General features: G+C 35.5%; 1 protein-coding gene across 1 annotated transcript in view; it reads right to left on the bottom strand.

Annotated features, from left to right (window-relative positions):
- Window positions 1–4,944: 4,944 nt before the first annotated feature.
- Window positions 4,945–17,756, bottom strand: part of LOC148942201 (uncharacterized) — a 49,686-nt gene continuing 36,874 nt past the window's right edge. Inside the window, exons 4-8 of the mRNA XM_089103018.1 lie at window positions 15,765–16,835; window positions 13,995–14,481; window positions 9,880–9,997; window positions 7,321–7,503; window positions 4,945–5,488 (exon numbers count right to left, since the gene is read on the bottom strand). Of these exons, the coding sequence (XP_088959144.1) occupies window positions 5,074–5,488; window positions 7,321–7,503; window positions 9,880–9,997; window positions 13,995–14,481; window positions 15,765–16,835 (2,274 nt within the window). The 3' untranslated portion in view covers window positions 4,945–5,073. The remainder of the gene's footprint in view (window positions 5,489–7,320; window positions 7,504–9,879; window positions 9,998–13,994; window positions 14,482–15,764; window positions 16,836–17,756) is intronic.

Here is a 17,756-nt window from a genome sequence, read left to right as displayed (position 1 = left end):
TTACTACTGAAGGGATATATTAGCTAGACTGTATCAGTCGACGGTTCTGCCGTTGATTAGCTTTCCTGCGGTGATTTTGTAAACTTTTTCATCTTCTGCTTCATCTCAAATTAAAGTTGCGTATTTTAGATATCTTAAGTTTTCACAAGGTTTTCCACTAAGTGCCTGTAATACTTCTTTAAAATATATGTATGGAATAAAGGACCCGTTTGATATAATAAAGAGTAAGTACGAGCTTTTGGTTCAAAAGGCTCGAAATTATCTTAAATATAGAAATTTATTCCCGTTTAAAAAAAATATATGTTAATCGATTAACGTAGATGGTCGTATTTGTCGGTAGTTCTGGTCGTGTTAATTGTAAATTGTGTCTTTATATTTTATATATATTTTGAATGTACTCCTCATAGTGTATCCTGAGGAAAAATAAAAGCATTATTATTATTATCTTTTTCAGCCGACTGTCTAGGGCTAAACGGACAGCAGGTCGTCCGCGGTTGGGGTGGGAGGATGTCATAAAGAAAAATTTAAGGGAAATAGACACTTCCTGGGAGGATTTAAAAAGGGAGGCTTTGAACAGATTGGGATGAAGGAGGTTCATGCGTAGCTGTGTTGGCCTCAGTCGGCTTGGTGCTGCGGTGAGTTGTTAGAAGTAGTACTAGATATATTATTATTCGGTAGCAATGATATTACATGAATTTTTAAAGAATATTTAATGATCAATGTGGATATATTTCTGATTAAATAAAAAAAAACAAGTTTTTTCAACTGAAAGCAAAGAGCAACATTAAAACCCAAAACGAACAGACTTCATTACGGATATGAAAGGAAATACCCCTCCTCAATACCTCACTCTTCATGCTAATGTTTTTAGTAGTTTTAAAAAAGCTTCTTATTGTGCTAATTAAACGACCTTTGTGTTTCAGGAGTTCTTCTTTAAAAAGATTGGGACAAAAAGGGAAACTTCAGCTTAAAAAACGAGGCATTGAGGAGGGGGGACCCCCCCCCCTTATATAGGTAATAATTTCTGTTCATTTTGAGTTTTAATGTTGCTCCTTACTTTCAGCTGAGAAAACTTTTATTTAAAGTTTTTTTATTTAATTTCTGATCTTATTTTAAATAATACCAGAAACTCGTCTTCTCCTTCAAGTAAAAATCCCCCCACAGAAAGACCCTCTAAATAATTCAAACCCGGTGAAAATTTACCCGGACAATTCACTTTAACATCTCAGCATGGAAACTTGAGTTGCCAAAGAGAAAGTAAGACAAATAAAATAATTTTGTATAGCAATTCTAGAAAATGAAATACCCCCTGAAAAGTTCACTTCCGGGAACTTCCCTTCCCATGGAAAATTCCCCCTGTGGGAAATCCCCCAGTAGAAAATTCACCACCCACCCCAACTGAAAAATGTATGCATATTTCTCAATAACAAACACTATGCGTGGGCAAATTTCATAACGACGTAGGTATTTTCGAAGACCACACTGTCTCTCCATGACGTACAAATCAACAGTTCAAGTAGGGTTAAATCCTTTTATTAGACAGTGAAAAATAATGACAAAAAACTCTGAACATTTCGATCACATATACAGTGACCGTCATCAGCAAATATGCTTCCTCTGCGGATGACGGTCATTGTATATGTGATCGAAATATTGATATGTGATCGGGTTTTTGTTATTGTTTTTCCCTGTCTAATAAAAGGATTTATATGTGATCGACTTTTTGTCATTGTTTTTCACTGTCTAATAAAAGGATTTATTCCTATTTGAAATGTTATTTGTACATAACTTAAAGACCTTTTCCGAGGGGCTGTGGGGACCATGTTATCCCCAATGGCTTAGTTATTGAACCTTTCAATTAGGTTGATCAAAATGGCTATTTCAAAATTTGGTTCGGACGACTGTAGGGAAAAGAGGGGCGTTGAAGGGGGGCTAGCTGCCCTCTAATCTTTCTGGCCGCTTAAAAAGGACATTATAACTTTTAATTTACGCTTGAATGAGCTCTATTCCCTTGTACCATTGTTTCGATACGATCGCCCCGGAAAATAACAACAACAAAAAACAACATATGAACATGCATCCGTGACCCTTCTTCTGAAAAAATAAAATAAAAATAAATTCAACATTTTTGCAGATGGGAGCTTGAAACCTCTACAATAGGTTTCTCTGATACGTTAAATCTGATGATTTGATTTCCATTAAGATTTCTTGAATTTTAGAGCCCCCCCCCCCTTTTCGAAAATCGGGCAAATTTTCTAAGGATCGTAGCCTTTGATGGCTAATAGTAAACTTAATGAATCCTAAATATTTCGAACAAGTATAATAATCCAATTCTTTTGATATATCAAACGATATCAAAATTCCGTTTTTTAGAGTCTCGGTTAATATTGAGCCGCTTTGCTCCTTGCTTACCACGCTCCTTGCTTACCTTGCTTCCTTGCTTGCCGCTTTGCTCCTTGCTTGTTCCTTACCACGAACTGTTTGATGGTTGAATATAATAGGTGCTTTTGAAAGAATGCCAAGTCTAAGCAAATTTTCAGAGGATCTGAACGATTCTGAACTCATCGATTCGCCTATGTTAAATTTTATGTTTTAAGCTACCCAGGAAAAGTTACGAGTCTGAGAAAATTTTACCTATTTTTGAAAAGAGAGAGAAGCCTCCAAAAGGGCAAGTCACTTTGGTAAAAATCACACCACATAATTCAGCTTATCATTGAACTCTACTGTAAAAGATCTTTTCTGCAAAAAAGTGAAATTTTGAATTTCTGATCGATAAGAATCATAATCAGAAAATGCACAAGAAAGCCCATGATTCCCCTACCCCAAAAGGCTCCATGACAAGGGGAACAGGGAAGAAAACAGAAAAAAAATATATGAAATAAATCGTATAGATTGTCCAAGATCTTCCTTGTTGGACAACCGTGTGTGGTCGAGCGAAAAGCAGGTTGTCCTCGAATGGGTGGGGTGATGTCGTAAGGAAAGATTCAAGGGAAACGGAAACTACTTAGGAGGGTGTAAAGAGGGAGGCTTTGAATAAATTGGGATGAAAGAGAAGTGTGCGCAAATATATATATATATATATATATATATATATATATATATATATATATATATATATATATATATATATATATACAAATTCTATGGACGAAAGAATTTTGAAACTGAATCAATAGAGACATGTATTATTATTATTGTTCAAAGCCTGATCAATTTTATTTCTTTTTTTTTACTTTATAGATAGTGAGTATAGTAATTAGAGATATGTAAAAATTTGACAAATAATTGCTCACAAAGGCGATAAAACTGTCAATGTCCTTTCTATAGAGCCTTCTCCTAATATTCTAGGACGGTTGGATACGATGACTCCTAAAGGAAAAAAAAACAACAATAAAAAACACATGAATTCGTGATCGTTCTTTTCGAAAATAGTTTACAAAATTTCACTTTTTACTGGGCCTCTACACTACAGTGTTCTGACATACTCAAATTAATGGTACAATAATAATCGAAGTCAATCGTCCTTTTCGGGGTGTTTTGCCTCTTTGGTAAATGGGGTAAATTTTCTCAGGTTTTTAGCTTTTGATAGGAAAATTTAAACTTAAATTTTTTTTTATATATTTGGAATGAACATAAAATATTGCTAAGGGACAAATATGTAAACCAAAGTAAACTATAGGAAGGAATAAAACAAGCTATATAATAATAACACTTTCGTTTCTTCTACGGGTTTTGTAAGAGAATATATATAGCGATTTCAAGTGGTATTTTGCCTTTTACAAAACCCAATAAAGAAAATTTTTCAAAATGTGAGGAAGGTGGTTGAAGAAAGAGAGCCAGAAAGAGAGCAATTTATTTAAATTTGAGTTGTTAAAGGCAAAGTATCGAAATGTCCTAATTACTAACAAATTTTTCTATGGAAATACATAAAGAAAATGAATTTACTTGCTTTAAAAAGTTAGTGTTATAGAAACAAGAGGTTAGCTACAAATTTGTCCTTTCCTTGCAACAGGCGAGAGTGAGCCTCGGTACCAGTTGTTCCCAGGCATGGTTTTGTCACAACGCTACAGTTCTTCTGGTTCTAAATATAAAACAACAACATTGTATTTGGTTATTGTCTAGCAAAAGTGAATTCTAATCTTTATTCTGAAAGCAGCACAAAATAGCTTGGTGCTCATTTTCTAGAATAATATACACCTCCTTCCTCTCAGGTTGCTTTCTTTTTACTTGACCCCCCCCCCCCCACTACCTCCGTTACAATCATCCGTTACAATTTAATTATAGCAGCTTGTTATTTTTCTATTCTGTGACCTCCTATAAGTTATAATTACGCAAGAATACCTTACCTCTTAATTGTCATTAATTGTAATTGGTTTATATAAAAAGCATACATAACAAATGAATGCTTCAGTATGAACCAGTTAGGCTTTGCTTGACCTCCTGTTGCCAAGCTAGAACTAACATACAAAAACACTTGCCCAACGGAAGAAGAAGCAGGGCAGTCAAAAAGTACCTAGCCGTATAAACTAAAGACACAAGTGCAGTACTGATGATTTCTGACGTCATGGGCAAATGCGTCATAAGCAGCAACTGCAGCTTCTCAAATCATATGCACTCAATATAGTGGTGTGGTGCCCAAACATCTGCCAGATCATGACAACAGAGGCACAGGAGAGCTGAAAAGGTTTCTTCCTCACAGAAGTTGACTTGACTAGACTTATTAACAAAAGTAAAACACTGCATACACATATCCCCGTACTGCCCTCATACCAGAGGCTATAAACGGTCACTACGGGTCGTTTAAGTAAGTTTGAAGACTAATTAAAGTAAAACACACTATTGGTACTCAAGATCTTTGATCTTTAATGAGAGATCTTTCAGTCAAGGATAGGAAAGATTGTAGAACGCGCAAATTCAATTTTCTAGGCATTTTAAACATAGATGTAAAGTATAAAAATAGTTTTAATTAATTAAAGCAATATCATAAATAGAACAAAATTGGAAAAATATACAGCACTTCAACATGCTTACTAGTTTTTGGGCAGTATCGAATTTCATAAAGGATTTAATAAATTAGTAATTCAAATTGCTTTGGATCCAGTCATTGTACTTGCTAATTTTCATATAGACGCCTGGAACATCGTGCTGTCCACATCCAACACCCCAACTAACAATTCCTGCAAGATACCAAGTTCCACTAACATCACACACCAGTGGAGATCCCCCGTCTCCTTTGCAAGCATCCTTACCCTCCTCACCTCCAGCACACATAAACCCAGGATCCAGATTAAATTCATAGCCAAGACGGGTTCTTCGAAGTTTAGTTTCGCAGTCATGGTTGCTTAAGATCGGCAAATCAACTTCTTTGAGTATATTTGAGTATCGACCACCTTGTCCAAACGCATCCTTGCCCCAGCCAGTAGTCCAACACCTTTGCCCTGTGAATTCCTGATGATTTGGAGGGAGGCAAGCACTGGCGATGTGGGGACTAAAAAATGAAAACATTTAATATTCAAGTCAATATGTATAATCGAGTAAAATAATAACAATAATGCCCTAAAAACTATCGTGTAAACAACTAAATTCATAATGATGGGAGAAACGGGGCATTATTTTTTTTCTTACAGATGAAAAGTCTAATACTAGAAAAAATATCTTAATTCTAAATCATCAAATTGTCATTTGTTGACTTTTATATTTACCAAAGGTCTCCTGGAACTCTGGAATGATGGGGTTAGAAGGATCCTTCGTTGGAAAATTCTACTCATTTTATCCTTGTTTGCTGATATTCCCTAAGGGTATTTTCTCATTGACGGAATAGAGAAAAATTGATGAAAAAAATTAATAAATAAAACCCAAACTAAATTACGAATCATGGTAAATTCTGACACAAGACTGTAAATTTTGTAAAGAGAAAACAATCAAACAATATCTTATAAAAATTCCATCTGGTACATCTGATTAGAAGCAAAATTCTCCTCGTTCTTCATAATAAAATAAAGTATAAAAAAAATACCAGCATTATATTTTATTAGTGAATAAGCAGAAATATTTTTTATCGTAAACACACTGGGCGGCCGGAGAAAGAAAATTTACAATTCTGATCCAAAGCTTAAGCTTGGGTGAATATTCTCCAACAAGAGATTTTTTTTTTTCAGTCGGTGGCATGAAATCTTACTCTCACAGCAAAATTTTGACACCTATGAGAACCTAGCTTTAATTTATTTAATAAATACTTTTGAGGTAGAGATACAACACTAAAGCGACGATTGTTATTCGTTCCTTTTGTCCAACAAACATGATAATTATCATGTTCTCTTCTTTATTAGCTAAAGAAGTGATTAATTATCTATTTTATGCTTCTTTCTTCAAGAAGCATAAAAATACCCCTGTTTAGGATTACAATCCTAAATAGGGCTATTTTGATACTTCTTGGAGAAAAAAAAATACTCGGGGAAGAATTGGTAAAGGAGTAGTCTATATTTTTTTGTGATTTGTGGGGATAGCGAGGATCTAGAGCACCTTTCGTTCAATTTCCAGGATAGGGAAGAGTTTAAGGTATAGCCATTTTAGAATATGGTTTATACGGAAGGAATCGATCGTTGAAACTTCAAAGCGTAATTACCAACTGTTCATTAGAGTTGTGGGGAAATATGTCCGTGTGGCGATACACCACAGAGGGAGGTTAATGGAACATGTGGGATTGGCTTGATAAGGGAAGACGAGTCAGAAAAGATAAGCGAATACATAAAGGAGGTTGAGGTTTTGCTTTTTTGTAACCATAACCCATGTGGCCCTGCGTTAGAGGGCATCATATAACTTCGATAGAAATTTTTCACTGTTACTGATAGCAAATGAAAAGCTGATAAATGTGTACATATTTTAATCCTTCTTTTATAACATCCTATATAGATTATTACCACCGTAAATTTATAACACACATATAGTTTTTAAGTACGATAAAGATTTCACTTCAGAAATATGACGATCTCTTGCTTAGAAATAGAAACCCAAACAATAGGAATATCAACTCCAAGAATTTTTAAGTGGGATGTATCTGTCTCGCAAATTCATCCAATTATAGGTCCATACAGTCCAAACTCTAACATTACTTTTTTTCAGGGTGGTGTGGACACGAACCATCAAAATGTTACATTGTTATGTCCAAAACTCTACTTTTCACTGAATTTGCTTTAAAATCAATTTTCAACATTTGTTCAGGAAGGAATCATTCGTTAATTTTTAGGAGTAATTTTCTCTATTCCTCGTTGTATTTCACAGATAAGATACAAGACTGAACAGATAGATTAAAAAACCTACTTGTACGTGGTGTCAACAGATCCTTCAAAACGCAGTATTGCCAAATCATTATAAAGATTGCCAGAGTAGAAATCAGGATGAGTAATAAGGCTCACTACATCTTTTTCAATATGGGGGTAAAATTCAGTGTCACGATTTACATCCCATTCGCCAAGACGAACTCTCAGATCGCCCGCACCATGCCTAGAAAAAAAAACTTACATCATATTCAGAACTCCCAAGGAGTGGTACCCTTGAGGTTGCTCAGAAATGAAAAAATCTTTGTGGTGTGCCGGCCTGGAGCGGCTTTGTGCAGCCATGGATGGTTGTTGTTTCAGTTTTTGCTATCAAAGACGAACTCAGTCCAAAACTGCAAATTACAGCTGCAAAGACTAACAAATCCCAGAAAAATGGAACCACCTGAGGCTCACACAGTTGCTAACGTTTCTTCCCCATCCCAATCTTTTCCTAGCTCCCTCTTTACACCCTCCAAAGAGGTTCCAATTTCCTTTAAATTGTTTCTTACGACCTCTTCTCACCCCATTCGGAGAACACCTGTTTTTCGCTTATCCCTAGGCAATCCATAGACCATTCCTCTGGAAAACACCAAATAAGTCTTTCTCCGTCTTCTAAAGCGCCCTCGTTTCGGAACCATTTAGGTCTAGCAGAGTTTTACCTTCTCATTTGTTTCACTGCTCTCCCATAGCCTTTACCGTGTTTCTTAAGACAAAGTCAAACAAAATGCTTTAAAGCCTTTGAAAATGACGTTGGATGGAAATGAAGAATGCAGCATTAAAATCTCCATTGTCAAAAATCCTATACATGAAAGTAACATCCTCCCACCTTGAACAACAAGAAAATCACCATTTTGTATGGGTATCACTGGCGTACCCCTCTTCTTTTTCCTGTTTTTTTTTATTCACTGCTTGCGGGACACTGGAGCATCATAGGGAGCTGTTTAAGAGCTTATTTGAAAGGAAATTGTCACTCTATGTACTTTTTGTAAACAATAAAATATAATATTAAAAATAAGACCCAATTTTCTACAAAAACTGCATCTTCATACACAAGATGAATCACATAGGGCATAATGTCATATTTGACATTATTATAGATTTTTTGTATTATTCGCCATTATTATAGATTTTTGTATTAAAATGTATTATAATTTTTCTGTATAATATATATATATGTTTTTGCATTATCATAAATTTGTGTATTAAAATCTAGTATACTTTTTTCTATAACAGATATTTCTGTATTATTCGCCTATTTATTGAACCGGAATTTCACCCGCTTTTCGTGGTAGACCTGCACACTTAAACACTGCACATTAAAATTGTGCAGAGCACAACTTTTTCGTCAAACAAGGTGTACAGCATCATGGATTATGTGACTACATTACACTAGTATCGGCGTTTAGATAATTAACTTGATGTAAGGGTCACTAGCTCATACAAGGTTTCTTCAGTTGCAACTTAGCATCATAAGATACAGAACACCCAATAATCTTACACCTATCCCAAGCAAAAGTGATGGTGAGGTCTGAAGATCTTCCATTGACTACCAGACACTAGCTCTAAAGGCAGGATTGCCATCTCCTTTGCACTTGTGTGGAGCCAAAATCAAAATAAAAGTATTACAACTGCTCCAAATTATCAACTGGACTTGTTGTTGGTAAATACCACGATCAACAATTTGCTTTTGAGCTTTATGATTTAATTGAAAGAGATATATGTTTGACTGGCTAACAATAATGAAATGACTATGCAGTGGTTTACTAGTAGTAGGCAGTATTTTTCAGCAGTAGGAAGTGTTAAAATTAATAAATGGCTTCGAATTATCAATTGTACTTAACTCGATTAAAAATTTTGAAGACCATCATATAATTGGCAACATTTACGCTGGCATTTCCAAGTTTTATGTAGTGTCATCATGTTAGAGACAGCCAAAAGGCAAAGACACAACCCTTGTTTTTAAGGAATAAGAGAAACCCTTAAAAACTCTCGTTCTTATCAAGAAACATCAAAGTTTCACAAGTTGTCATGCCACCTTGCTACCCAAAATTTTCTTAAAATGATCTCCCTGGTTCTGTGCAAATCGGATCAATCTGATTTAAATCAAACTTTTAAATGAAATATCCATACGATTTGACTTTGAGATTTGGTTGCGAAAACTAACGTTTGGTTTTTAGGACAAGTGGGCTAGACCCTCCCCCCCTCCCCCTATATTTCTTTTGGGAAAATATTTTTCCAATGCATTTAAATTTATCTTTGTTTCCTGTATATCAATTAACTAGAACTATGCCGATAATAGCTCTCAGCGGATCTAACTCATTGACATAATACCTAAATGTATTCTATCTATCCCATTGATCTGGGCTGTGCATTAACATGCACAAAGATAAAATACGTGGACCCGGGTTTAAAACCTATTAGTTACTCAAGATTCCCAGTAGCTTGTTCAACATTTTACTGCAACTACAACCCTTTGCTTGATTTTTCAATTAATCATTGCCATCTACTTATTACCCAGATCAATATTACCCGAATTAGAAGGAAACATATGAAGCTATCTTACCCTTTCAAGCAATGAGCGGCAGTTAGAACATGGCTAGGTGAAATAAGAGCACCACCACAAACGTAGACATTGTCATATCCTTCTTTTTTCAAAATTGCAACTTGCCACGGATATTCACCTAAAAGAAAAATAAGATCTATTTATTCAGTCAAGTTTCAATAGTAACTAAATGAATCATAATTATCACGGTTAGGCACGTAAACAGAGATAGGGAGTTGTCTGGTTTGTGACCTTTAAAATTTCATTATTTTTTTCACATTTTCACACATTCGTCTTATATTAAACCTTTCCTTAAAGTCTGGCCTCCTTCCATATATGAAATTGTCTCCTCCTTCCTTAAAAAAAAACCTTGCACACCAGAGTCACCCAAGTAATAATTAAATTAAAAAAACAATTTTTTCAACTCAAAGTAAGCAGCAACATGCAAACCTAGAACGAATATAAATTGTTCCGTATATGAAGGGAGCTAACCCCTCCTCAACCCTTTGCTTGTTACGCTATAAACAATTACAGCTTTAAAAAAGCTTCTTATTCCAGTTATATAGATCTTTTGTTTCAGAATTCGTTCTTAAAGAATTGGGAAAAAAGTCAAACTTTAACACAAAGAGCGAGGGGTTGAGGAGGGGTTGAGGAGGGGTTATCCTCTGTCATATAAAGAAAATTTTTTGTTCATTTTAAGCTTTGATATTGCTGCTTACTTTCAGTTGAACAAAAAGTTTTTTTTTTATTCAAAATCTAGTCGTTCTTCAAATCATACCCAAGCCTAACCAAGATATAATATGGCATACAAGCCCCTTAAACCACCGATTTTTTCTGCTGGAATTAAAATGTCAGATTGTAATTAAAAAATTTTACAATTACAATATTTTTACTACATAATTTGGGATGAACGGAAAGGGATAATATTGTTCAATGGATGGAAGTTCTGCGTGACTTTTGATCTTCTACGCAGCTGAAGCTATACTGACCTCAGCAATAAGGTTCTCTGATGTTTAAATACAGTAAACCGTGCACATATGTTTAAATACATTGAAACGTAGTATATAATTATGAAAAGAGAATTATTACACCTTAAAATCGCTGAAATATAAACTCTCTTGACCCCCCCCCCCCCACAGAAATATCCTGATGAGGTTCATGAGGCCTTGGGTCACCCTTTCTCCCTTTTTGTAGGTATGTTTACGCCCCTTCTTCATAATAGTCGGTGCGCACTTACACATCATTAAGTATAATTTTATGAAATATGAAACAAATCAGTTTAATTAAAGGAAGCTTCAAAATAATGTCAGAAACATTTTTATGCAATACGAAGGGGGGAGGGGTATTACCCCGCAGCACTCTTATTCAGGCTTAGTCGAATTAAAGAGAGAATATATAATAAATCTAACTTCCCCACGTACCTCTTCCCATATTTATCTGGAAGATCATTGAAAGATATACAGTTTGGGCATTGAAATTTTTTCAATGATTTTTTTTGGGGGAACAGTTTGGGCAGTTTTTGAGGCATCTGCGCGCCCATCCGTCCTTCATAATAGCTGATGCGCAATTATATATCACCATACATAGTTTCGTGTAAAACCTAGTGCATCAACTTAGTTAAATGCAAGTGCATCCAACTGCACACCAACAACAACTATGCTAAGTGCATCAACTTAGCATAAAGATAAATGTCCATATTAACCTTTCATCTTGTTTGAACTACGAGACTTTTCAGGACGAATGCTCTACCGCACGGTATTTTTTCTTCTGTGACTGGGAAGTTCAATATATAGTTTTGTGGTACTTTTAAATCGATGGGCTATCAAAGAATTTTCAATCGATAGAAACTTAGTCCTCTTTCGGACAAAATTGAAGCTTAGTGCCACAAATTAGCAGAAAGCGCTATTTCCCGTGGCATAATATTTTTGGTCACTTAAAAAGGGGTGAAACTTCTAATTTCTATCCAAATAAACCCTCTCGCGATTTCCTAGGATCATTGGTTCGGTATAATCACCCCTTGGACAAAAACAAACCAAAAATCAAATAAACGTGCACACTTGATCTTTCTTCTAGAAAAAAATATTGCAAAATTCCACATTTTTGTGCATAGGATCTTGAAATCTCTTAATTAGGGTTTTCTGATATGGTGAGCATACTACTGCTAATAACAACTCACTGCAGAACCAAGCTGCCTCATGTAGACAATGTTATACATGCCCCTCCTCCATGTCATTCTATTCAAAGCCTCCCTCTTTACACCTTCCCAAGAAGTTCCATCTTCCATTAAGTCCTTCCTTACAATCTTCCCCTACCCACTTTGGAGACGACTGCTTTCTGTTTGACTCAAGATGTTTAGCACAAAAAGGACGATCTTAGGCAATCTGTCATCCTTCATCTGCAAAACGTGTCCTAGCCATCTTAACCTTTCTCTCATTATAGCCCTAAAAAGCGGGATAGAACCACATTTTTTGCACAGCATACTGTTTGAAATACGGCCAGTCAGACAGGTACCCAAAAGATTTAGTAGACAATTCTCCAGAAAAGTATTTAACAAATCCGTTTCCTTCTTTCGCAGCACCCTCGTTCATGGTAATACTAACGGTGTGATTATTAATATCGCTGAACTTTTAGGGTGGCTTCCTCCCTTTTTGAAAATCAGGTGAATTTTCTCCAGCTCGTAGCCTTTGATGGATAACATTAAACTTAATGAATTTTATATATTTGGAACCAGCATAAAAAACCAATTTTTATAATGCATTAATTTCTATCAGAATCCTTTTTTTAAAGTTTTGGTTACTATTGGTCCAAGTCGCTCGTTTGGTCCAACTGTTTGATAGAGCTAAAAGTGAATCTGGCGTTATTGTAATCAGGAGCAAAGATTGAAAGTAAAAGGTGATTTTGAAATTATAAAATGCTAATTTAATCCTAAACACCCATTCTCGAGGAATAGATTAGGTCCTCTATTTGGGAATAATTAAAAACAAAAATTTTGTTCGATTATCTTTCATTTCCTCGGCTAATTCTTTTACCTCAAAATAGCAGAAAAGTTTTAGTGACCGATTGGTACTGACCTATCTTTAGTAATTTATTTTTAGGCGGGTATTTGTAGTGTTTATCCAACCAACTACAAAATCAATCTTGTCATCACTATTAAATTGATCCATTGACCGAATTAAAGCGTCGAGGGCTTATCAACTCGATCAATGTTCATTAATTCAACTTGACAGATATCCATGGATTTTCAAACGACTAATTTTTTTTCCAAAGGGCTCTTTGGTTTATTTTTATTCTAATTGGCTTTTTCACCACTCGACCCCCATCCCCTTTTAATGCAGAGAAAGTTAAGACAAAGGTTACAGCAATACCTAGGTGTAAGTGACAACTGATCTAACTCTATAAAATAAATTGAGGCAGAGTGAATAATCAGATACAGTCTTTATTTTATTATTATTATTATCTAAACCTGTTATAAACAATAACCAATCGTTCTGTTTCTCCTTTTCAATATAACGTATTGAAATCAATCTCCATTTCATTGTGGCACTTAAAAAGCCGAATCTGACTAAATTATTTTTCAACATAAATTAGAATAAAAACAGCGCCGTCAATGGAAGGGGGAAGGGATAGGTGTTATGCAACTCTCCTAGATTTTTTTGTCCCCCTATGTTTTGAAACATATCTTTTCTGGGGAATATTTTATTAAAAATATCTATTTTTGGTATTATTGAAAAACTTGAAAAGGCGACAAATTTGCCAGATTTTGAAAACCCACTAAAAGTAAGAGAGACCTTACTTTACTTTACAAAATAAACCCCTTTGCCTTCCACCCCTCAGAGGTAAATCTCATCCCTCCCTCTCCCTAAATTTTAAGGTCTGATATCACTGAATGAGAAGTATTCCTGAGCTTTATATCCTATTTAAGTTTACCACCAGGTGTTTCTAGGTGAACGCTCTGTAGATATACAAAATACCGGCAATTAGGCAACACATTATTTTTTTATTATGTTTAAATAGATGATTGGGTTTTCCCCATTTCATTTTCTTTAATATTGAAATTTGATTAAATACTTCTGATTGTTATTCCGATGAATTAAAATAACAACAGCATAAAAAGACAAAACAAGGCTTCAGCTTACCAAATTCTGTTTCTGAATTAGTATAAGCTTGAGTCTTAATTCTTCCAGTGATTCCTGATGGATTCCTTTTTCCACAAGTTTGTCCTGAAGGCCTGTAAGAAGTGGGGGCTGATCTTCTGCAGCAAACTTGAGATGGACCGCATTGTCCACCAGACGAGCCGAACCCTCCCACAGGTGGATTAAAACTAGGTTGGGGCGATGCAAAACTTTGTTGTGATGAGCTGAAACTTTGTGATGAAGGGAAACTTTGTTGCACTGGGGCAAAAGTTGGCTGTAACGTGCCAAAACTTTGCTGTGGCGTGCCAAAACTTTGCTGTGGCGTGCCAAAACTTTGCTGTTGCGTGCCAAAACTTTGCTGCGGCGAAGCAAAACCTCCAGAGGATTGTGTGTTAAAGCCTCCAAACTGTCTTGTTTGGTCATGGTTATCGTGGTGTCCGTGATGACCGTGATGTCCGTGATGACCACCTGGACCATCTCGACGTATTCGCTGGAAAATAGATAGACTATATGTTACAAAATGTAGAAACATCGAGATAAAAATCGTAAAATTGCTGACAGAAATTAATTGTCACGAATAACAGAGAACTGGGAGTTCGAAATGAATATGCACACTTTCTACTTTCTATACTATCTCCTTTCTATACTTTCTACGCATTCATGCTCTCTATCTACACTTTATGTGGCTTAGTTTGCTAATTTAAACAGTTACAGAAAAGGTACTGTTGCACCTAATGGTACACACGAAAGAAGTCAAGATTGGTTAATGCTAATCAAAAAAATAAAATAGGATGAACATATAATAGTTTAGAAACAAATTTGGGCTATATATTTGCACATTAAGGGGGTGGGGGGGGGGGTAAAACATAGCATATATTAAATACGTTTCCTAACCAAACCTAGGTACCTTTTCCCCCTCTAAACCACCCCAAAAAACATTTTAAATATTGTAAATTCAATGAGAAACCACGCTTTGCGATCAATTTAGTTAGCAATTGCCCGCTATATATATAAATGTGTGTGTATTTGTTCCTAACAAATTGTTTTTAATTTGATAAGACATGACGGTCAGCTAAAAAAAACAAAAAAAAAACTCGCATTATATTTAAGGCTAATGACATAGGTAATAATAAGTAAATGTATTCAAGACACATACTGCAAACAATAAGAAAACGAAATTTTACAGGAAATGAGTTTTGAAAACTAAATGTTTTTCTTCCTGATTAGCTTGTGTTGTATTCTCGTGCCAAAACTTGTGCATGAGTCAAAACTTATAAAATTCAAGGTTATGAACATAAAAGAAAAAGAACCTCAACTTAAGCAGAGTGGGAACATTAAATGAGTTCCAACAATTTGGAGAAACCTTCCTTTTCCCACCTTCCAAAATTTAATTTATTGTACTCCGAAATTAGGATATTAACTGGCTTATATTAACTATTTAATATAATTTTTCGATGAATTGTTTATATAATCTCCCACTTTACATATATTCAGAAAAAAAGACACACATTATTTGAGATAATAGTAAGTTGCATGTTTGTCTTCTAAAGCAGCTGCATCGATTCATTCATAAACAAATTATACATTTTAACTCATCAAAACACAAGGCTAGAAAGAGAGCAGTGTGACACCTGAGGAGACTTTCTTTTCTCTCTTCCTAAGGTTGAGCTTCCTTACCTACACACAGACGCATATATATATATATATATATATATATATATATATATATATATATATATATATACGGACTGAAAAAGGGAGTTTTTTTCTTACCACTTTTTTTTCCTCAGTTGAACTGGTAGATATGTCTGAAACTGTTCTATTGGGTAAAGAAGTGTCAGCTGAGACAGATGAAGGTACGCGGGCCTGGTTGTCACCAGGTTCAGAATCTGCATTGTTAACTTTATTGATTTCAACCTGCTTTAAACGTTTTTGCCTTTGAGATGGTCGTCGCTTTCGTCGTGTACTAGTGACAGTGTCAATAGGCGTTTCATTGAGACTGTTGTCGGGCCCTTCTGCGTCTAAAGCTGTTATATTTGTTTTTGTAGACCTTGGATCAAGAGGGTAATCCCCATTTCCGCCTCTACTTGCAATGTCACTAGCGGGGCACTGTCCAAACGGCACACATACGCAATCATCTTGTCGCACTGTAGGAGAATACTGAACGGGTGGTGGATTAAACGATGGTTGCGGACTGTAAGACGGTTGTACAGGAGTATTATAACTTGGTTGCACTGGGGGAGGATTAAAAGAAGGAGGGGATGAAGGTTGGTACACTGGATTTACAGCCGGAAGTGGTGGATCTGCCACTTTAGATGCCGTGAGCTCTTTCAAATTACTATAGACTGGTGCAATGGGAGGACCAAAACCACCAAGACTTGGTCTTTTATCATCATGAATATGATAATGAATATGTTGAACTGGTTCAGGTTTAATTGGAGCTACAATTGGTGGAGGAAGAGGAGGAAGATTAAGAGGAGGAAGGTGATTCACTGGTGGCGGAGGAGGTATTGGTGGACCGTAGTTATCGCTGATTATAGGGGGGCCATAGCTGCCAGAAGGAGGTCCAATAGGAGGGCCATAGCTGCCAGACGGAGGTCCATAACCAGAATTTGGCACACCATAGCCTTTGGTGGGTGCTCCGTAACCTTTTTTTGGAAATCCATACCCCTTTGAGGGTAAACCATAACCTTTATGCTTGAAGCCTTTTTTCAAAGGTACTGCTGCAACCGGATGTCCTGCTGCTACAAGCTTCACTGGTTGAACATACTGTACATCGTGAAAATCGTGACCACCATAGCCATAGCCTTTTCCTTTTTCTAGAAATGTTTTCTCGTGTAGACACTGAAAAAGAAAAGAAGAAATGATCAGAAAAAAACTTCTTTATTTTACTGAAATAGTTCTACTTGCAATTTTACTTTTTTTTAAATTTTGCTAAATGTGTCAGAGAAACAGAATTTTTTTAAAGTAAATCATATTTCAATAATCTGATTTAGTCATTTTTCACCACTAAACAAGAATTCTCCAAAGTCTTAAGCTATAAAACATGAATCTACAAGAAATATATTTATACGTCTAGGATGATGACTAGGTTGCAGCTATCGTTGCATGTGCAACCAGGATTATGGACCTTATATACTGGTTGCATTTGTACACACTTACTTAATCCATACTAGACGGGATGGTGACAAAGTTTAAGAAGCAACTGCCTTAAGTTCAAAGACCATCTAGTTTGGTTTTATACATTGTATTCCAAAAGCAAATCACTTTATTCATCTAGACACCATAATTTTTTTTATAGATTTTCTTACTTAAGATAAGACCTCATTTAAGTGCTTGAATAAAAAGCTTTAACTATGGATGAGTGTCTCAAAAAATCTGTTTTTTACCAAAAACAGATTTTTGGGGAAAATCTATAAGTAAAATTATTAACTTATCACCCGAACGAACTTAAAAAAGGGAAACAACGGGTTCGGAAACGCAGAGTAGTCAAAATATAATGAAGAAAACATATTTAGACTGAAACTGAATAATCACCATTGAAAGGAAATCCTGCCAAGTGAAAGTTAGAAGGAAAATGAACTTAAGCCCAGGGAAGACACCTCAAGATATAAGCATAATCTTTCCCATATGGATTAAAAAACTAAACAGTTGAAAGGAAATTTTCACAATTGAAAGGAAATCCTGCCAAGTGAAAGCTAAAAGGAAAATGAAATTAAACCTAATGAATACACAGTGATCACCAAGATATAAGCGTAATCTTTC

Source organism: Artemia sp. Qi Xiang Cuo, chromosome 17 (assembly GCF_049724085.1).
Source record: "Artemia sp. Qi Xiang Cuo chromosome 17, ASM4972408v1, whole genome shotgun sequence".
NCBI classification, from domain to species: Eukaryota; Metazoa; Arthropoda; class Branchiopoda; order Anostraca; family Artemiidae; genus Artemia; species Artemia sp. Qi Xiang Cuo.
The sequence above is the reverse complement of the archived record's forward strand: the minus strand, read 5'-3'. Positions and strand labels throughout refer to the sequence as shown.